This window comes from Trichomycterus rosablanca, chromosome 20 (genome assembly GCF_030014385.1).
Source record: "Trichomycterus rosablanca isolate fTriRos1 chromosome 20, fTriRos1.hap1, whole genome shotgun sequence".
NCBI classification, from domain to species: domain Eukaryota; kingdom Metazoa; phylum Chordata; class Actinopteri; order Siluriformes; family Trichomycteridae; genus Trichomycterus; species Trichomycterus rosablanca.
In genome coordinates, this window is record NC_086007.1 from 5810817 (window position 1) to 5833297 (window position 22481).

Sequence of the window (22481 nt, forward strand, 5' to 3'; positions counted from 1 at the left end):
GTTTTACAATTACTGACTGTAGTCCATCTGTTTCTCTGCATGCTTTGTTAGCCCCCTTTCATGCTGTTCTTCAATAGTCAGGACTCTCCCAGGACCACTACAGAGCAGGTATTATTTAGGTGGTGGATCATTCTCAGCACTGCAGTAACACTGACATGGTGGTGGTGTGTTAGTGTGTTAGTGTGTGTTGTGCTGGTATGAGTGGATAAGACAGCAACACAGATGGAGTTTTTAAACACCTCACTGTCACTGCTGGACTGAGAATAGTCCACCAACCAAAAATATATCCAGCCAACAGCGCCCTGTGGCCAGCGTCCTGTGACAACTGATGAAGGTCTAGAAGATGTCCAACTTAAACAGCAGCAATAGATGAGCGATCTTCTCTGACTTTACATCTACAAGGTGGACCAACAAGGTAGGAGTGTCTAATAGAGTGGACAGTGAGTGGACACAGTATTTAAAAACTCCAGCAGCGCTGCTGTGTCTGATCCACTCATACCAGCACAACACACACTAACACACCACCACCATGTCAGTGTCACTGCAGTGCTGAGAATGATCCACCACCTAAATTATACCTACTCTGTGACCATTGAAGAACAGGGTGAACGCAGGTTAAAAAAGTATGTAGAGAAACAGATGGACTACAGTCAGTAATTGTAGAACTACAAAGTGCTTCTATATGTTAAGTGAAGCTGATAAAATGGACAGTGAGTGTAGAAACAAGGAGGTGGTTTTAATGTTAAGGCTGATCAGTATACTGAACAATATGAACAATATTTTACAAATTATTTTGCACAAAAACCATCATGGTCTTACAACTGCACATTAGCATAAATTAAATTCTTAAGGGTGGGTTAGTTTCAGTTGTATGAAATTAAATCAAATCCAGTCATCCTAGTTCTTTCATTTCTAGATGAAACAAGGCACACAAAAGTAGTTAAACGCTCTTAATAAGAACCATCTAAAGTAGAGGCCTCTAATCTGATTAGAAAGCACGACAAGTATAATCAATATCGACATTCCCAACAAAGCAAACAGAGACAGATTTTGTTCCCTATACAGAAAATACACAGAGCAATCCTACTGAAAATGTAAACAAAATATTTGTAACTTGGTAATTTGTATAACCTTAAGGATATAAACTTTTTATGCCAACATTGACTTACAACCTGATAGGATGTTCAATAATTGTCAATAAAAAATTTTTAGCTGATAACAATTTCATTCTCTAACTCTTGAAATCTTAATGGTGTCGCGTGCAAAAAGTAAATGATGGAGGATCTAAAGCAAACTGCTATTACACAATTGGTAGATCTTGGAAAGGAAAAACAAAACCCCCATATGACAGCAAAGTGTCTGCAGGAAGTTTAGCTATCTGAATATATAATTGCGTCAAGACTTTTAGCAGGCAATGGCACAGGAACATTGCAAGGCAGCACTGAATAAATTTCACTTAATATTTGTTAGCTTTGGAAGCAAATGCAACACAGCCAAGATACTAAAACTAAAAGGGGTTGCTCCTAAAACAGAACAATAATTCAAAGCAGACCTCAAAACCCATTAACTACTTCAAGAAATGCAAAGTTAAGCTTTAAAAGTGGCACTTAGAGTTCCTTGACTTTAAGTCTTAAACATGCCCAGAAATATGTTAGTGTTCTTTAAAGAGTGTGTGAAAATCCCTAAAACAAAAGAACAAGACTTCTAACTGACTACAAAAATGTTTCAAGAATTTTAAAGACAAATCAACAAAAGCACTGTACACAGTCACTGATCCCCTCAAGATCTATATTTAGTTTTCAGGAGTTAGTCTCCAAATATGTCTTCATGGTATCTCTTCTCAGCCTAAAAACAAAAATATTACATATGTTAAATCAGAAGCACTAAACTCATTCCATCAATCAAATCACACACAATATAAAATACAAAAGATTTTTTATCTTTTCATTATTAGAAACTATATTATGTAATTATAATTATGTAAACAGTTTCTATGTTTTTTTTGTCCTTAGTAACCTTTAGTAAAATAGTCTATACATGGTTATTTAATACATTTGTTTTTCTTTCATAAAACATGTTATATAATTTGGTCCGCACCCACCTAAGCAAAGAAAAGAAACTGTGCATTAAAAGATGTTTGTTTATGTTTTGTGGCTCCTTATTAACATGGTATGTGATTAATTGTAGCCTAGTTGACAGATTTAAAAATAAAGAAAATTATGGCTAGTTTCTTGAAAACAACTTACACAAGCTGCACATGAGACATGCACATGATAGGGCTTATCTAGTTTCATAGATTGTTTTCAGATGCATTAAGATGTAATTGACAAAACCTTGTGTGTTTATATTAACACCTCATATATGGATATTGGACTGATAACATTTATGCAAAGAAAAATTCATTTTTATTGGTTTTATTTAACCCTCTTTTTTAGATGTGTTTTGATAATGTTAAAATAACTGATTTCATTTCTAATAAAAACAACAGCAAGTTTATAATCATTATAAAGAAACAAATACATTTAAAATATAAGATTACTCAGTGTCACAAAAAAGCAATTCTTTTAAAGGAACTGTAAAAAAGGAACTGAAAAAAATCTGCTGTCACACCATTATGCATAGTGACATAAATAATTCTTTTAATTCAGCTAAAATTCTAGATATTTCTTCATGGTTGCCATTTCCCTGAAGTCCTAATAAAGATCTGCACTTTGGTTTTATATCTGTTTTTCTCCTCTTTTATTGGAATACACTTTCAAGACTGTTGGTTAAAGGAAGCAAATCAATACATCGGGGTCTTATAATTAGACATGAGTATTTATTTACCTTTAGTTGCTCCAGATATTCTTCAGCCTGTGTGAGTGTTATGCCCAAATGCTTAACCAGGATCTCCTGTATTGTCTGTGCCACATCTCGGGCCATGTTCACACCACCGCATACATATAACTGCCCAGTGCTCTGGTACAGAACCTTCCAAACCTCCTCACTTAGCTGTCTCTTCAGAACATCCTGAACGTACACCTGGGTTAGAAGAACAATGGAAAAGTAATGCTTAAGAACACTTTACAATCACAGCAAAGAAGATATATGACAATATGTACCATTAAAGATAACTGTTCGTACAGCACAGTTTGTTGTATGTATGTGTCTTATGCAGTGTCGTCTGAGGGTTTGTAGAGCTCACACATTCAACAGTGATTTCAGGACTTGCCTTACATGGACTGAGATTTCTTTGGATTCCCTGAATCTTTTCACAATGTTGTGTATGGTAGATGGTGAAAGATCTAAATTATTTGCAACCTTGAATGAGGAAATGTTCTTTTTGAATTAATTGACAATTATCTCCAGGAGTTTGGCACAAAGTAGTGAGCCATGTCCAATTTTCACTCACATTTTGCTGCTGTCCTAACTTTGAGTTTGTTGCATGCATCAAATTTAAAATATGTTTGTTTACAGAATACAATCAGACTGGCCTGTCAAAACATTAGAAGTCATTCTTGTGTAATTATTTCTGTATTAAATAATTCACTTTACAAAACATTGATAAATAGGGATTGTATATTATAATTTTAAGTATTTCATTTTGTAGGGAACGTGAGATTAGTGAGAGCCTTGGGGGTGTACCTTGGGGTGACCAGCCTGGTGAGAGTACGCTGGAGTAATACTCTTTAGAGTGCCATTTTCTTTCATTTCAAAAGTCTCATCTTTATACAAATGATCTGTATCTGCACTATGACATCCGAACACCAGCATCATTTGGCTCTTTTTCAGACCTTTAAAAGCAAATTGACATAACCTTAAATAGCCAGTACAGTGTAACCAATGAACAGCATTTGTTGTAATTGTTTTTTTATTATTGTCTAATGTGAGTAGTTTTTAGTACCTGTCTTTTTCATATCATGAAAGCGCTGTTGCCAGAAGCTACGAAAGGGGGCGATGCCACTTCCTGCTCCGATAAGGATTGTGGGAGAACTGGGATCTGATGTTAAGTGAAACCCATTGGATCTGACATCACCAAAAGAAAACCAGTCAATGAAAATGTTCTCTCAAAATGTTAAATATCATTTTAAAAAGACTAGGAAAAATCTGCTCTAAAATAAATACCCTTGAATGAAGCAGGGCATTGTTTGTCCCTCTTTAAGGGTGTTAAGCCATGTGCTGCAGACACCATGATGCAGAGGACCTTTTCCATCTAGTGCATTAAACAAAAGCAATCTGTTATTACTGTTAAAGCTTGACAGTTATACTGGTTTTTCAGTGTGGTTATTTACAGCCTATTTTCAGAATTAAATACCAGTGATTGTGTATAGGTTAATTGTTGAATAAGGTGTGGTAACTGCATGTGGATTTTTTACCCTGGGTGTGATAGCTGACAACAGACACAGTGAGGTGAATCTCATCAGGGTGCAGATCTAGAGACGAGCTGACCGAATAAAGACGAGGCTTCAACAAGGGTAACTGACTGAGAAGGAAGGAGGAAGAAAGTTCTAGAGAAGGGAACTCCCTGAAAACCTCCAGGAAATTGGGCCTGTGAAATGCTTTCCATTCTGAGTAACACGTCAAGTCCTGCAGTAATATGATTTATTAAACATGTAATTATAAAAAGAAAGCATTGATTACTGTAAGTACTGTAAATATGTAACTAAAACCACTGCAACCTACACTATCCTAAACTACCCTCCTAATTACTGGGGTTACGTGTTTCAGCCATATACAGTGGATATAGAAAGTACTGACAGACTCCTTGATTTTAGTTTTGGAGTTTTTATTTATTTTTGAAAAAAAATAAGACGTTTTCATATCATTTTAAATCTGCAACAAAAAAAAGTAAGCAAGAGTCAAGCGGTCTGAATACTTTGTGAATCCACTGTATATTGCTAACATTTGGAACAAAACGACCAGTATTTATCCAAAACTTATAACAATGCACACATAACAACACTTATATATATATATATAACAATTATACATCACTTATGCAGTTATTATATAAATTCATTTTTAATTAGTTCACCTCGTCACAAAAAAACAAATCACTCTATGTAATTATATTGCGACATATAGGATTATTATACCATTATTAATCTGAAAGACTTACACTTGCAAGTGTTAGCAGGCGTCGTCTGTCATTTTTGTCCTTAGTTATTTGTGAGAGTTTATGCAGAAAGCTTTGAGAAGGTGGAGTGGTTATATCCAGCAGGTATGTGAGAGCCTTGGCCAGAGGGCACGGTGGAATACGAAAATCTGTCTGCCATCCTTCACCTCCTGCTATGTATGGTAACAGATATTAAAGATCCATCCACAGACACCATTTAAGTTCCTGAAAAATGTTAACATTATAGATGAATGAGTTATTACCAGACTCAGAGTCAGGAAGATACTCAAGTCGGACACTTTGATTGGTGGCCGGGGCATTAGGAAGATGCTTCAGAATACCAGTGACTAGTTCAGGGGAATTCCCTGGGAAAACACCCACATGGTCCCCTGGTTCATAACTTAAGAGATCTTTTCCACCATCCAACTCTAGTTCTACCAGTATAGTGCTGTGTCTGAAAACAAGGCAGCAATGGCAAAGCAAACAGGAAATTATCTATATAAAATATATTTATTATACACACTGGGCAAAAATAAAATGGACCAAACCCAAAATTGCACTTATCTTAAAACATTAAAGGGTGACACTGGTCACAGAAGTGCATTTTCTTAGTTTTTGTTTATTTTTGACCAACAATTTGTTGTTAAAAGTATTAAAATTTTTAATAAAACATTTTTTGCTCAGGAGTGTATATATAATTTTTTTTTCCCAAATGTACAGAATGTAAGTGAAATCGTGTTTCAGGTTTGAAAACCTTGATCCTGATCTTTGTAGATGTTTTCTTCTTTTCAGCTTCATTGGGATCACAGTTTTGGAGTGGAGTGCTGAAAGAGCTGAAAGGACAGGCAAGATATCTGTATGTTGTAGGACAGACTGGAGGCCTCTTTAGTAAAGAATTGTAGAGTATTCCTAAAAATGTATTTTAAAGTATTTTGAAATTATTTAAAAAGGAAATCATTAAATTATTAGATCAAAATAATGCATATATTTGGCCAATTTGTTTTTAATTAGAAGTAATGTTTTGAATGAGCCCAAAAGAGATACTTGATTTGAGCAGTGTGAGCAGTGTGAGTACATACACCAAAGTTTGGAATGAGATTCCACATAATATAAGAATGAGTACAAATTTTCCTGTATAAATAAATGAAGAAAGAAATAAAGAAAGAAAGTACCTAGCAGTATGTCCTAATTTTTTCTCACAACTATATTGCATTTTATATCCCTAAAGTTAGAAACACACCCGACTTAAGGCATGCAGGATGTGGCCACTAGGTTCATGTAAAATTCTTAAAGAACAAAGACAGTACGCATCAGCCTCACCAATTACTGACTATTCCATTGTCTAAAACAAATGCTTCCTCCTCCTCTGAGATACTTTTTGACCTGTACGTTACCTGTGATGCGGTCTAGAGTACCACCGTCAGGCTTCACTCGGTGTCTCAGAGAGTCCCAGCTGTCTGATCGACTCTCACCTCCTAAAACCTGGTCCTTAATACAAAACTCCTTACATGCAGCCTAAATGAGGAAACAAAGTGTACTTTTAATAAAAGCCAAATTTAGGTGCTACTAAAATATGATCCTGCCTTATTTTTACCAACTTTAAATGAAGTGCGAGCCCAAGCCGAAAAAGCGTCGTCTTGACCGTTCAGCTCGTCTCCTTCTCCTATGGCGGTCAGACATTTGGCTCCCAGCTCCGCAAACTTATTATCCACAGCATGAGCAAATGCACAAAACTGAGGGTACACACGAGAGCCAAGGCCAAATACACTGTATCTGTATAATAAAAAACTGATGTTATTTAAAAACAACTTTCCTCACATACTGTATGTATTTTAGTGTACTAACCTGACTTTGTTTCTGAGGGTTGCCGTCCTAAAAAGGAGATCCTTAAATGTCTTAAAAAGAGGGAAAATCTTTATTAAAACAATGTTTTCCAGTCACAATATGATATATACTGTATATATATATATATATATAGTATATATATATACAATATAGTCCACCTCTTATTAATAATACCATGATAATATGATAACCAAGTGAATTACTGTGTGAGGCAGTGTTCCTACATTATAGAGCATATACCTGTCCATTTGTAGGAGGGTCTCCATTGCCAAATGTACTTGTAACCAGCATTAGGAGGCACTCTCTCTCAAGCTCATGGAAGTTGTAGTCCTCCATGCAAAGTAGCTATAAAATAAATATACAGAAAAAGCAAAGCTTAGTCAGTATATGCCACAGTTTGATTTAAAGTTAAATTTCAGATTCAAAACGTGTCTTTACCCTGGGGTTGAAAGCAGAACTGAATATTGACTTCAGCTTCTTGGCAAAAGTTTGTGATTTTCCTGTTTCAGTAGCATACAGAATGGTACAAGGCACTCTTTTTCCCGAGGTGAATTGTGTAAGGGTTTGAGAGAAGATCACTGCCCTGTATTTAAAACATTAACCATTTATAATACAAGTATATATAGCTTAGATAGAATAGATAGACACTCAAACCTTTTCCTAGAAATAACTCACTTACCATATCAAACCTTTAAAACTGATGAGTCTTCGCTTCTTCAGGCCTCTGTTCTCATCTTTCCACACATGTGATAACCAGGGATCAGGCTTTAAACAAAATAACAAAATAATGCAAGTTAAACATTTATTTACACATATCATTTTTTGCTTAAATTATACTAATACTGATGGTTACGCTATTTCACAATAAAGCTCATGAAATGGAAGCATTTAAACAACCGCACAAATGAAGCCATATGTTTGTTAACAAATCCACTGCAGATTTACTTGAACATGTCTTCAGAATTTCAACCAGTATATAACTACTGCTTCTGTAGCTTGTGTACAAATACTACAAGCAAAAAAAAATATTTACTTGAAATGCACTTGTAATGAAAGTCTATGGGAAGATATTTGGTCAATCAGTAACATTTCAGGCAAACATATTTTTGTATAACATGTCTATAAATTCCTAACTTAAAGTTTATTTTAATTTAGCCATTATTGTTTACAAATAAGCCAGGTTTATGGTTTAATTCGTGGTTATGTGATATTAAGCTAGTCATGTGGTTCTAATGCTGCATTGCAATTGCAAAACCTAAGGCAACTTGCAAATAAATATTTATTAGTAAACTATCTTTTACTGTATTGCTGATAAGCTAGCATACCAGACCGCAGCAGCACCCAAGCACCCCATCTAGTTATAATAATAATAGTAACTGTTAATAATAATAATAATAGTAATGCAAATAGGTATAACCTGGTAGTAGTAAAAGGGTGAGAGAATGTAGCTGATCATCTCCTGGTGAAACACAGGGGTCAGAGAGCCAGACATGGGTGGCACTAACCAAACCCAGTCAGCAGGGCAGCCACCACGTAGATGTAGTTCAGTCTCCATGTGCTTCATAAAGGACTCTGTAGCAGAGTGGTGGTCTGTGATCGTCACATTGTTTTTCTGCAGTGAAAAGAACAAAACAAACAAAACACAGACAAAACACATTTCTTTTTTTGTTTTGGATAATATACCTACAATATGTTCTTAGAATGCCAGGATCTTTTATCATTAAACACACAAGAAATAATCAGCCAAATATAAAAAACCACATCCAATCAGCCATGCACAAACATGAATGTTGTACCTGGAAACTGTAAATCACAGCCACATTGATGACAACCAGAGCCTCATCCTTCCACAGTGATGACAACCTGTGTGTCTCCAGCCCCATACAACGACCAACATCCTGTTTAACAAATTACATAAACAAATTATAACACTTCAAATAACAATGCAAATTCAAATGCTTGTACAATCCCACACTACTAGAACAGAAGTACCTCCAGAATGTTGTAGCGCTGAGAATCACACAAGTTTCTCACACCAATCTCAGTGCCCATATACCAGCCGTTAAAAGGGCAAGCTGTAAACTCCAGACCACCAATCTCAAGCAACATGTTGGATACTGCAGGCACAGCATACCATTTCAGATTCAGATCTTTGAACCACTTATACCTGATAAACAAAAGAATACATTAGCATTCAATCAAAAACTAGAATACAGAAGTAAATATGTTATCACCTGATGTTTAATTTACACCAGCACACTTTGTATACATGTTATTATTATTGCAAATAATTTTTGCTTTATTAGTATGAACAGATATGACTGCTTAACATCAGTTATAAAGGTGGGGTCCTCTTTGTAAATTACAACACCGCAGGATGTGTTCTGTTATACACACCATATGGCTTAAAGTATTGGCCAATTCATGAAATTAGATGTTTTGGCCACTTTTTTTGCTAACATGTATAAAACCAATTGTGTTAAACAAACACTTCCGACTTTGTGTTTGAAATAGGCTCTTTAAGCTCTTTAATTAAGGTCCCTAAAGAATTAGTTAGAGTTAAGAACTTTAGTGGTCTGCACAGACCCCTGACCCTAACCCTAATAAACACCAAAAGGCCAAATGTAAGCAAAGACTTCTACTCTTAGACGTACAAATTACCCATGTTACTGTCACTAACACTCCTCATACCATGACAGGTCATCTGTGTTCAGTATTGGTTTTTAGCTTTGCCTTTTATTAAATACTTAAAAATATTTTATTGCTGTTATAGACTTCTTTGCAGTCCTGTGGAATGAAACACTCTCAAACTATTAGATTATTCGCTCAAACAGTTTTTCACAGTGTAAAAAACCCACCCATGCTAATAAATGAGTAAGTCATTCATTTACACACAGCAGATGGGTGTTTTGGAGTTTTTCCACTATCACTAGCACAGAATCCAGGAGGTTTCACTCAGTTAATGCATTTATTAAATCAAAGCCTAATGCCCTTCTATTAGATTAAATCTGAAGCCAAATCTAGTGCTTAATAAAGCAATGTCTTGCACATATTAAAACAAGCCTCACTGGTAAATCTGTCCTGAAGAAAAGATTGTGACTAAGTGACTGGTTTGAATAAAGGACTGAAGGCTTTGCTACTTAACTCTATTCTTTATGTATGAAGTGTTTGTTCATTTAAAGGATTTTTTGTTTGTTTTTAGAGGCAGGAGACTTACTGGGACTTCACTACAACTTTAAGTAGCAATGTAAGCTACATGAGAGCGCTTATGCACTTCAATGAATTTTAGGTCTATGTAGACAAAACAGACCAAACAGAAGCGGTTCTCAGTCTTACAGATTTGTCACATTTTTGGTGGGTTTTTGCATGTTAAGTTTATGTCAGATTTTTCACATGTGCATTTTAGTGGTTATGTGTACTATGTTGAAAGGCCTTGACATTTCACCTGGTCTGGTTAAAAGTAAGTAATTATAAATGAAGCCACAGTAAAAAGTAATTATTACCTAACTATACTAAAATTTTACCAAAATCTGGAAATAAAACCAGAACCACTTACTGAGGATGTTCTAGTTTAACCTCTAACACCAACTCTGCTGGAATTTCAAACAGATCAGGATCTTCCCCATTAGCTTGCAGGACTAGTGGCAGCACATCAAAAAGGCCGTACTTTGGTGTCCATCCAAGCCGGATACAAATCTGACAGGAACGTACAGAAGATGAAATTAACATAGGTGACAAAAACCCAAAAACATTAGTTCAACTGTGACTTGTGGGTACCTGTGTAAATTCCACATTAGCAGGGTCTCCTACTACACTGCCATCTTTCATCTGATAGCCAGCATATCTTATGAGCTGACTGTTCCAAATACGGAAATCATGCTTGCCATCAGTTCGTTGAGGAAAAATCGTAATGGCTGCCCTGTAAAGCAAAAATCTGAATCATCATGACCAACAATTATAACAACAAAGTATCACTACAATGAGCAGGAATGTCAAGAGGAATTTTGAGAACCCTGGCAAGTCAACCTAAGTACCTCACGTTGCCCCCATTTGATGCAAACTTAAAATGAGCACACAAAAACTGGAACATGTCTTCTGCTGTCAGGCATTTGCGTGCATCAAACACCTGCATAGAAGAAAAAAAATCTTATGATTGCACAGGATTTAAATCATGGTCAAATCTTAATATGAGTCTGCAAAACCTGTAAATTTGACCACTGGATCCTGCCAATGCATCTGGGTGCATTCCTCCATGCCTGTCTGGTTCCGAATGCCAGTTCCTCTGAGGTGAGCTGATAAGTTCCTGTAGTATCAATCTCTCGAGCCACCTCATTAATCCGGGCTAAATGCTCCTCAGTGTTGGAGCTGTGTTAAATAATGAATACAAATGAGTTACATCCATTGCAATTGAGCTGATTAAATAGGCTGTGTTTCAATTATAATCCCTTTTAAAAGCCAAGTGGAAATGAGTGTAGTGAGTAAATGATAAAATAAAAACACACTATATGGCACAAAGTATGAGGACACCTGACCTTAAGCTTTGAACGCCATGGAAATGAATATATGATTGCTCCTCTATACCCCCTACCTCACACCTCTGTGTGCAGCAGTAACAGCCTCCATGTTTCTGGAAAGGCTTTTCAGATTATTTTAGCAGGTGCATGTGCACTGAAGAGCATTTGTGAGGTCAGGCCTTGATGGTGAATAGGTCTGGCCTGCAGTCATTGCACCAGTTTAACCCAAAAGTGTTCAATGGGTTCAAAGGCTCTGTGCATGCTTCTGGAGTTCCACAACACTAAACTCATCAAGCTATGTATTTGTGGACCTTGCTTTCAGCACAGGGACAGAGCCACGCTGAAACAGGAACGATCTCTCAAGCGACCTCATTAATCAGGGCTAAATGCTCTTCAGTTTCAGAGCTGTGTTAAATAATGAATACAAATGAGTTCATCTGTGATTTGTGTTGATTAAATGGGTTCAGTGTTTCAAGCAGGAAAAGGTCTAGCCCAATCTGTACATCAAAGGTGGATATATGTATTTTAAATCATTTTAAACACTTTATGGCAATGTGTGTGGCAATAACATCTAAACTCTAAACTAAATTAAAAGAAGAGTCTATTCCCAAGAGTTTCTCAGTTAGAAAGGTTTAAAAATAAGCAGGTGGACCACAAATACCTAAGATTAATTGTTGTCATTTTGCAATTGCAAATAAATTCCATTCTACCATTACTTTTGCCCACTAACAATGATTTCAATGTTAAAATGTTGTTTTTCTCCATTCCTATAGGTAACACTGACAGCAGACTAACAAAAAGTACATTTGCACCTTTTTAGATGATACTTACATTTTGAAGGATTTGTAGTACTGGTTGATAAAGTCAATGGCCTGTGTTAGTAGTTCATTGGAGGAACTAGGAGGTGCACACCATAGACACTTCTGGTTCACTGTGGAGCCCTGACAAACTTTGGGTCTGCAGCACTGACTCTACAACAGTAAAAAAGGAAAATAATACTACTAATAAAACATTTCATTAACTGACCTACTCTTCCATTCCATTATTATTCCATTCCGATTATTCCATTTATTGTGTCAACATTATGTGATTCCATTTCTTCTTCTACTTGGTTTGGACAAACAGATATGCAATTAAATAAACTATTTGTGTATCATTTGTTTGAGGTATGTGTCACAAAGCTAGAATGTTTTGTGTCATATCTCAGATATGTTGATTTGCTTTGAAGCTAAAAAAGTTGGGTAAATATCGCCAAGTGTAGTGATTCCATATATTCCAGGTGTTGTAGTAATAAAACTCACCCTCACAGCTTGGTGATGAAGTGTATCCTTGTATTTCAGTCCGTTCTGCAAATTGTGCACATGAAGCTCTACAGGACACTGACTACCCCTGTTCACTGAGATCTAATCACCACCAAACACATTGACAGTCACTTGACTTTATTTTGTTTTACATTTAGGTTATTTGAATTATTAAATTATTTTAGCAGATACTTCATGATACCTTATTTATCTTAGTCTCCCGAAGTTCCTTTTTAGTTTGACAAAGTTTTTTCCCCATGTCTGTAGAAAACTTTCAAACTTAAAGAAAAAACTTCATTATAAATATAACAGTGGCAGCAGAAATAACATACAATAACAATAAATAAATCATTTTAATTCAAATAAATACTAATACTACTAGTACTAATATACAGTATATTAATAATAATATGTATTGCTATATTGTTATTATTAATATTATTATTTATTTATTTATTCACTCATTCATTTATAGCAGCCAGTCCACATTTTGCATGTTTCTGTAAGGTGAAACATAATGACTATAAAAGACCATAAAACCTATAAGGACACAGGGAGAACATGCAAAACTCTTTACAGCCAGTGACTGGAGGTGAGAAATAAATCCAAGTGCCAATGACACTGGTGCTCTGCAACCCACCCTACCTGCTGTGCCACCTGATTTAACCCATGACATTAAACAACAACATAATAATAATAATGATAATAATAATTTAACAGCAATACAATTAAAAAATCACTAATTGACATACAATAAATATTACCTAAACTATATCAAAAATACACAAGGATAAGACAAGAATATTCTAATACCAATAACATAAACAATAACACTAGTAATTTGTGGTAATTCAACAGTTTTTTTACCTTCTGTTCTCTCTGTGATGCAGTATAAGCATTAAATTGTTGTTGGTTTTTACAGGTTCCCAGAACAGAAGATGCTAAACTCAAGGCTTAAACTCTTGAGATGCTAAACACAAGGCTTAAATTTGGGGTGAGGAGGGACCAAGTGGTCAAGAGCACTCAGAATGTTAGACCAATAAGCTTACAGACATTCCAAAATAGACAACTTCAAAAAATTCTAAAATTAAAGTTTAACATTTTAACTGTGACATTAAGATCATAATCCATTTTGTCAGATTGCAGATGCAACCTTTCTATAACAGGGACAAAATTGTAATGTGCATCCTGTTTTAAAAAACTAGAAATTAAATAATCTGTAATTGAAAACAATTTTATATATCAGATAAAAATAATATTGCCTTTAGAAAGCTGGCCGTAATTTACTTACTGTGGTCAGATTACAATGAATCAGGCACCACCCAGAATCACTGGACTTAATCACTGGATCCAGTTTAATATTGGTATATTGGTAAATGCTATAATAACAAGCTTTTGTTCGAATAAGTAAGTAAAAATTGTCACACAGTACTTTCTTAGCTTTGTTAAACGTAAATATAAAAAACACATCAAACTAAAATTTAATATCTCAGTTTATTTGGTACAAAGATGACAAGGCTTGAATGTAAGCAAGTTTCATAAGCATTTAGTCAGAAGTCATCATGTCATGCACATGTTTCAAAAGAACTACATACCTTACATCACACATAACTTCTGGGTTTCTTTCAGTCACACACATACACATATCAAATTAAAGGAAACTAAATAGTGTAGAAACCTAACGTGTAGATGCTTCTGATTCATAGTCATTCTGACTGATAATTAATATGATGAAAAATTTTTCTGATGGGAGTGGTATCATTGAGGATGACAATGTCCCCTATCCACAGGGCATGATGTCACATTGAATGGTTTGAAGTCTATAAAAATAACGTAAATCATATGAAATCACCAGACCTCAAACCCAAATACACACCATCATTAAATATATGTTAGATATTACAGTATAGTTTGCAAATATGTCTTTCCTAACATACAGTGTATCACAAAAGTGAGTACACCCCTCACATTTCTGCAAATATTTCATTATATCTTTTCATGGGACAACACTATAGAAATAAAACTTGGATATAACTTAGAGTAGTCAGTGTACAGCCTGTATAGCAGTGTAGATTTACTGTCTTCTGAAAATAACTCAACACACAGCCATTAATGTCTAAATGGCTGGCAACATAAGTGAGTACACCCCACAGTGAACATGTCCAAATTGTGCCCAAAGTGTCAATCTTTTGTGTGACCACCATTACTATCCGTCACTGCCTTAACCCTCCTGGGCATGGAATTCACCAGAGCTGCACAGGTTGCTACTGGAATCCTCTTCCACTCCTCCATGATGACATCACGGAGCTGGTGGATGTTAGACACCTTGAACTCCTCCACCTTCCACTTGAGGATGCGCCACAAGTGCTCAATTGGGTTTAGTCCATCACCTTTACCTTCAGCTTCCTCAGCAAGGCAGTTGTCATCTTGGAGGTTGTGTTTGGGGTCGTTTTCCTGTTGGAAAACTGCCATGAGGCCCAGTTTTCGAAGGGAGGGGATCATGCTCTGTTTCAGAATGTCACAGTACATGTTGGAATTCATGTTTCCCTCAATGAACTGCAGCTCCCCAGTGCCAGCAACACTCATGCAGCCCAAGACCATGATGCTACCACCACCATGCTTGACTGTAGGCAAGATACAGTTGTCTTGGTACTTCTCACCAGGGCGCCGCCACACATGCTGGACACCGTCTGAGCCAAACAAGTTTATCTTGGTCTCGTCAGACCACAGGGCATTCCAGTAATCCATGTTCTTGGACTGCTTGTCTTCAGCGAACTGTTTGCGGGCTTTCTTGTGCGTCAGCTTCCTTCTGGGATGACGACCATGCAGACCGAGTTGATGCAGTGTGCGGCGTATGGTCTGAGCACTGACAGGCTGACCTCCCACGTCTTCAACCTCTGCAGCAATGCTGGCAGCACTCATGTGTCTATTTTTTAAAGCCAACCTCTGGATATGACGCCGAACACGTGGACTCAACTTCTTTGGTCGACCCTGGCGAAGCCTGTTCCGAGTGGAACCTGTCCTGGAAAACCGCTGTATGACCTTGGCCACCATGCTGTAGTTCAGTTTCAGGGTGTTAGCAATCTTCTTATAGCCCAGGCCATCTTTGTGGAGAGCAACAATTCTATTTCTCACATCCTCAGAGAGTTCTTTGCCATGAGGTGCCATGTTGAATATCCAGTGGCCAGTATGAGAGAATTGTACCCAAAACACCAAATTTAACAGCCCTGCTCCCCATTTACACCTGGGACCTTGACACATGACACCAGGGAGGGACAACAACACATTTGGGCACAATTTGGACATGTTCACTGTGGGGTGTACTCACTTATGTTGCCAGCCATTTAGACATTAATGGCTGTGTGTTGAGTTATTTTCAGAAGACAGTAAATCTACACTGCTATACAAGCTGTACACTGACTACTCTAAGTTATATCCAAGTTTCATGTCTATAGTGTTGTCCCATGAAAAGATATAATGAAATATTTGCAGAAATGTGAGGGGTGTACTCACTTTTGTGATACACTGTACATATACAGTGTATCACAAAAGTGAGTACACCCCTCACATTTCTGCAGATTTTTAAGTATATCTTTTCATGGGACAACACTGACAAAATGACACTTTGACACAATGAAAAGTAGTCTGTGTGCAGCTTATATAACAGTGTAAATTTATTCTTCCCTCAAAATAACTCAATATACAGCCATTAATGTCTAAACCACCGGCAACAAAAGTGAGTACACCCCTTAGTGAAAGTTCCTGAAGTGTCAATATTTTGTGTGGCCACCATTATTTCCCAGAACTGCCTTAACTCTCCTGGGCATGGAGTTTACCAGAGCTTCACAGGTTGCCACTGGAATGCTTTTCCACTCCTCCATGACGACATCACGGAGCTGGCGGATATTCAAGACTTTGCGCTCCTCCACCTTCCACTTGAGGATGCCCCAAAGATGTTCTATTGGGTTTAGGTCTGGAGACATGCTTGGCCAGTCCATCACCTTTACCCTCAGCCTCTTCAATAAAGCAGTGGTCGTCTTAGAGGTGTGTTTGGGGTCATTATCATGCTGGAACACTGCCCTGCGACCCAGTTTCCGGAGGGAGGGGATCATGCTCTGCTTCAGTATTTCACAGTACATATTGGAGTTCATGTGTCCCTCAATGAAATGTAACTTCCCAACACCTGCTGCACTCATGCAGCCCCAGACCATGGCATTCCCACCACCATGCTTGACTGTAGGCATGACACACTTATCTTTGTACTCCTCACCTGATTGCCGCCACACATGCTTGAGACCATCTGAACCAAACAAATTAATCTTGGTCTCATCAGACCATAGGACATGGTTCCAGTAATACATGTCCTTTGTTGACATGTCTTCAGCAAACTGTTTGCGGGCTTTCTTGTGTAGAGACTTCAGAAGAGGCTTCCTTCTGGGGTGACAGCCATGCAGACCAATTTGATGTAGTGTGCGGCGTATGGTCCGAGCACTGACAGGCTGACCCCCCACCTTTTCAAACTCTGCAGCAATGCTGACAGCACTCCTGCGCCTATCTTTCAAAGACAGCAGTTGGATGTGACGCTGAGCACGTGCACTCAGCTTCTTTGGACGACCAACGCGAGGTCTGTTCTGAGTGGACCCTGCTCTTTTAAAACGCTGGATGATCTTGGCCACTGTGCTGCAGCTCAGTTTCAGGGTGTTGGCAATCTTCTTGTAGCCTTGGCCATCTTCATGTAGCGCAACAATTCGTCTTTTAAGATCCTCAGAGAGTTCTTTGCCATGAGGTGCCATGTTGGAACTTTCAGTGACCAGTATGAGAGAGTGTGAGAGCTGTATTACTAAATTGAACACACCTGCTCCCTATGCACACCTGAGACCTAGTAACACTAACAAATCACATGACATTTTGGAGGGAAAATGACAAGCAGTGCTCAATTTGGACATTTAGGGGTGTAGTCTCTTAGGGGTGTACTCACTTTTGTTGCCGGTGGTTTAGACATTAATGGCTGTATATTGAGTTATTTTGAGGGAAGAATAAATTTACACTGTTATATAAGCTGCACACAGACTACTTTTCATTGTGTCAAAGTGTCATTTTGTCAGTGTTGTCCCATGAAAAGATATACTTAAATATCTGCAGAAATGTGAGGGGTGTACTCACTTTTGTGATACACTGTATATATATTTCCTAATATATGTTATCAAGGTGATACAGTTAGCTCTTTTACACTTTTTACGTTACTGTTTATAAAGTAAAGCTCATGACACAACCAGACAAATGAATCATTACAGGAAGGTTTAATAAAACGCTTGAAAAAAAAAACTTTGATAAAACCCCATGAAATTATGGACAAATGTATAGATGCACAGTAAGTAGTATGTCTAATAAACACCAAGTTAACATTATTACCTTGGAGAACAAGCCTATAATCAATATAATAAATAGCACAGAATCTTCTACCAGGGGAATCAAAGCCATCTAGTATCCAATTTGGCATCACTGTTTATCAGAGCTGTTCTTTCCTTTTTCATCTTGACTGGAAACACCCTTTTTGGTATACTGCAAAATAGGACAAAAACTCATTAGTTAGTCCAAGACTAACTTACCACCTGTAGATGTATTGTATGTGACCAACTGAATACTTAAATCATGCCACAATGTCATTTTAATTTACAACTGGCACAAAGTGAAAGTAAAAGCATAATTGTGAGGCCCCACAATAGATTGGCACCTTGTCTAAAGTGTACTCCTGCCTTGAGGCAAGTGTATCTGGGTAGTACTTGACCCACTTTAACCTTGAACAAGATGAAGCAGTAAGTAAAATTAAAAGAATTACTGATAAAATGTTCTATGCTTCCAAAACTATGCCAAAATGTATCGGACATTTATAATGCTGTATATGTTATTTAAAGCCACTGAGATTAACTGTTGTTGCTGATGTTTGTTTAACAGCTGATGTAATTATGATGCAAATTAATGAATAAATGACAATCGTCCACTATGCAGGTTTATTTCTTTCTACAGAAAGAAATCGGAAATATTCAAAACCCCACACATTAAGAGGTATTAATACAGTAAGAAGAAGAAGCCTTAGTAAACAGAAACTGAATAATTTTTTGATAGATACAAGCAATTTTTATCATGAATCTAAAGACTGAATTTGCGGATTGTCCTGGCAGGTCCAGTTTTGTGTACCTTATCTAAGATCCAGTCAGCATCAGAAATAGCCCGCTGGATGATCATATGAATTCTTTCTGGGTCATCCTCATCGGTGTGGCTGTTGAAACTCTGTAGAGGAACAGAGAGATTTTACATGTCACATACATGTTTTATATGACAACAAAAACCATATAATTGGAGCATGACATACATGTCGAAAAACCATGTCTAAATGTGTTGAATAATGTCTGTCTTCCCTTGTGTAAAGTACTGTGACACTGCAATTTCCTTCGGGATCAATAAAGTGTTATCTTATATATAAAAAGGCTTTGGCTCTTTTATCACATTAACACAGTACTGACACTGACATGGTATTTCGTGTGGTGCTGTCATGACTTGCTGGCCAATTTATTACACATCTGGTACGGCTTATTGACCTACTGGTGCTGAATACTTTTGGTAGAACGTCAGAAAAGTTTCATAAGCATTTAGTCAGAAGTCACCATGTCATGCACATGTTTTAAAAGAACTACATATCTTACATGACACAACTTCTGGGTCTCTTTCAGTCTCACGTTAAAGTACAGCAGACAAAAATTGTGTACAGGTATTTGGCACATAAAGACAGTTATTATCAAATTAAAGGAAAAAAATTGTGGAGAAAGTTAACAAGTGTAGATGCTTCCAATGTAGTAAGAAAAAAGACTCTGATGATGACAATGTCCCCTATCCACAGGGCATGATGTCACATTGAATGGTTTGATGTCTAAAATGTTAATTATATAAAATCACCAGACCTCAAACCCAAAAACACACCATCATTAATATACATGTTAGATATTACTTTTGGTAGGTGGAGTATCCAACAGTAAGACGAGGGTGTTTAAAATCCCAGCAATGCAGCTAAGAGGCATAATAACGCAACCAGTGGCGCCCTGAACAGCTTCAGAGACCCAAATTCTATCCTCACCTCTGGTTACTACTGTCTGTAAAGTTTGGTACATTTTATTTAAGTTCACTAGGGCTCCAAAGCCCCTTCCCCCTGCCAAACATGCCACCAGTGTATATGTATACATATTAGTAATTGTATAAGTATGAACTAGCAAGTGGATGTGTATATGGTGTTGTTTGAACTCTAAACCTAATATTTTGTGACTCTACCTGTCGCACAGTGTGTCTGTAGTGGTTCTGCATGGCCGGGGTGGGCAGCACTTGACAGCAACGCAGCAGATAGCGGTACAGCTGCACCGGTGTCCTAACAAATTCTGCACCCGGAAGTGGTGGCATCCTTATTCTCTCACTAACTAAACTAATCAGGACACTACTGACCTTAACTACAAACCTGCACTTTCGATTTCAAAACAGAGCAGCGCTGAATTAAGCTAAAATAACGTGCAAACTGCTTGTATCAGTAGTGATCACAGAATAAATAACTAAATCGCAGATTTGTTTTCGATTTGTTTAAAACACAAGATACATAAAATGACGTTCTGCTCCTGATTGCATCATTTTGAAGTGTCGTTGGGATTTAACGTATTTTGAAATCTTAGAAAACCGCGACCACGTCTGACAACAGGAGTGTGGTTTTCAAACTAAAAGTCATTTATAACGCTTACTTTTAGACAGAAAAAATAATACATGTATAAATAAATCTCAAGTATGTAAACTTATGTGTTTACCAGGTTGACCAATTTTTATGGGCTACTGGAAAATAATACTTTAAGCTAGCTTTAAATTGCCATAAGCTGCCCACTACCTGTGCTTTTTTCTAATTCATAGTAACAAACTTTCTTATTCAGCAACAACTTCAGTCAAGTTTAAGCTGCAGGGACTTATTTCCTACACAGCAGGCTGTAAGCTCATTTCAATGTGAAGATTGCTTGACTGTAAACACCCTGTTCCAGCACATTTTACTCATAGAAAAATTTAGTTTTTGTTTGTTTGTTTGTTTGTTTGTTTTTGTATTCATCTGACCATCTAGAAAATTTACTCCCAGCATAAGATGATAGTTTCTTCCTGATTTGTGAAGGGACCACTGTTCCATGTACATTTTGTTGGGTGCAGTCAAAATAGAACAAAGCACAATATGAGCACAAAGAAGTCACCAGCTTATTGCATCAATAAAAAAAAACATTTTCACACTGTTCTATACATGGTTGCTTATAAACCAATTCTTTAACATGTTTGCTGGTTGTCCAAACTGCAAAACTTTCACGTCACTGTGTCAGAATAGGGGTCCATTTGAAATCCAGCCATGCGTATAACACAGGCATGCTTTCGATGTAGTCTACGTTTAACATTAGCAGTGGAATAGGTCACTGATCATTCCCAGGATGCCAATGCCAAGTGTTGAACTGGATGAGTGGTTCATACGCATCCAGGTGGCAGAGTGCAGAGGGCAGACTTAATGTCATTTGTGAATGCTCGTATTGTTTAGTGGGAGGAAAATGCCCTCAAAGCCATTAGTGAACCTCGTGATGACAGGCTATCAAGGGGGGTTTACATTGCAGAAGGGTGAACACAACTTTCTGTTCTTTTATGAAATATTACATCAGACAAACAGCCACAGTCATTACATTATAAAATGTTATTAACAGTAGACAAAATCTTACCTTAGCAGATCTTCATCTAAAAATGCAATAACATACAAACCTTCCATTCAGTACAGACATTGCAAAGTTTTTACTGCTACAAACAGAAAAATAAGTGGAATATGATTCCATTTAAATATGTAACTATTTTTTTTATATTTACAAAGAGTTTAAACTACATAGACCCAGTGCTATATTCAACAAAAAAGAACATTCAGAACTAAACTAAATTTAATACTAAAATGTTGTTTTCATCCAGATACCAAACAAACCAAGTCATGTAAATGGGTGCAATAAATGTTTAGTTTGGTATCGTCCAGTCATGGTACAGCATTTAACGGATGTTTTTTTATAACTGTACCATTGAACTACAGTGCCTTGCAAAAGTATTCAGCCCCCTTGAACTTTTCAACCTTTTGCCACATTTCAGGCTTCAAACATAACGATATGAAATTGTAATTTTTTGTGAAGAATCAACAACAAGTGGGACACAATCGTGAAGTGGAACGAAATTTATTGGATATTTTAAACTTTTTTTAGAAATAAAAAACTAAAAAGTGGGGCGTGCAATATTATTCAGCCCCTTTACTTTCAGTGCAGCAAACTCACTCCAGAAGTTCAGTGAGGATCTCTGAATGATCCAATGTTGACCTAAATGACTGATGGTGATAAATAGAATCCACCTGTGTGTAATCAAGTCTCCGTATAAATGCACCTGCTCTGTGACAGTCTCAGAGTTCTGTTTAAAGCGCAGAGAGCATCATGAAGACCAAGGAACACACCAGGCAGGTCCGAGATACTGTTGTGGAGAAGTTTAAAGCCGGATTTGGATACAAAAAGATTTCCCAAGCTTTAAACATCTCAAGGAGCACTGTGCAAGCGATCATATTGAAATGGAAGGAGTATCAGACCACTGCAAATCTACCAAGACCCGGCCGTCCCTCTAAACTTTCAGCTCAAACAAGGAGAAGAC

At 37.1% G+C, this 22481-nt stretch overlaps 2 protein-coding genes across 2 annotated transcripts; both read right to left on the reverse strand.

Annotated features, from left to right (window-relative positions):
* Positions 1–1774: 1774 nt before the first annotated feature.
* LOC134334796 (nitric oxide synthase, inducible-like) lies at positions 1775–13014 on the reverse strand. The gene is made up of 25 exons (XM_063017256.1): positions 12958–13014; positions 12756–12857; positions 12286–12425; positions 11143–11305; positions 10975–11066; positions 10718–10859; positions 10497–10636; positions 8933–9107; positions 8737–8838; positions 8358–8552; positions 7620–7705; positions 7379–7523; positions 7181–7285; positions 6941–6990; positions 6694–6868; positions 6490–6610; positions 5850–5928; positions 5359–5549; positions 5099–5262; positions 4356–4566; positions 4105–4192; positions 3884–4005; positions 3625–3773; positions 2827–3021; positions 1775–1845 (listed from the first exon to the last, which is right to left on the reverse strand). Exons 1-25 carry the CDS (start codon positions 13012–13014, stop codon positions 1807–1809), a joined length of 3228 nt encoding a protein of 1075 aa, XP_062873326.1. The 3' UTR covers positions 1775–1806.
* A 5055-nt stretch (positions 13015–18069) lies between these two features.
* Positions 18070–20413, reverse strand: lyrm9 (LYR motif containing 9). The gene is made up of 3 exons (XM_063017094.1): positions 20079–20413; positions 18954–19046; positions 18070–18317 (listed from the first exon to the last, which is right to left on the reverse strand). The coding sequence occupies exons 1-3, from the start codon at positions 20202–20204 to the stop codon at positions 18255–18257; spliced, it is 282 nt and encodes a 93-aa protein (XP_062873164.1). The 5' UTR covers positions 20205–20413; the 3' UTR covers positions 18070–18254.
* Positions 20414–22481: the final 2068 nt, after the last annotated feature.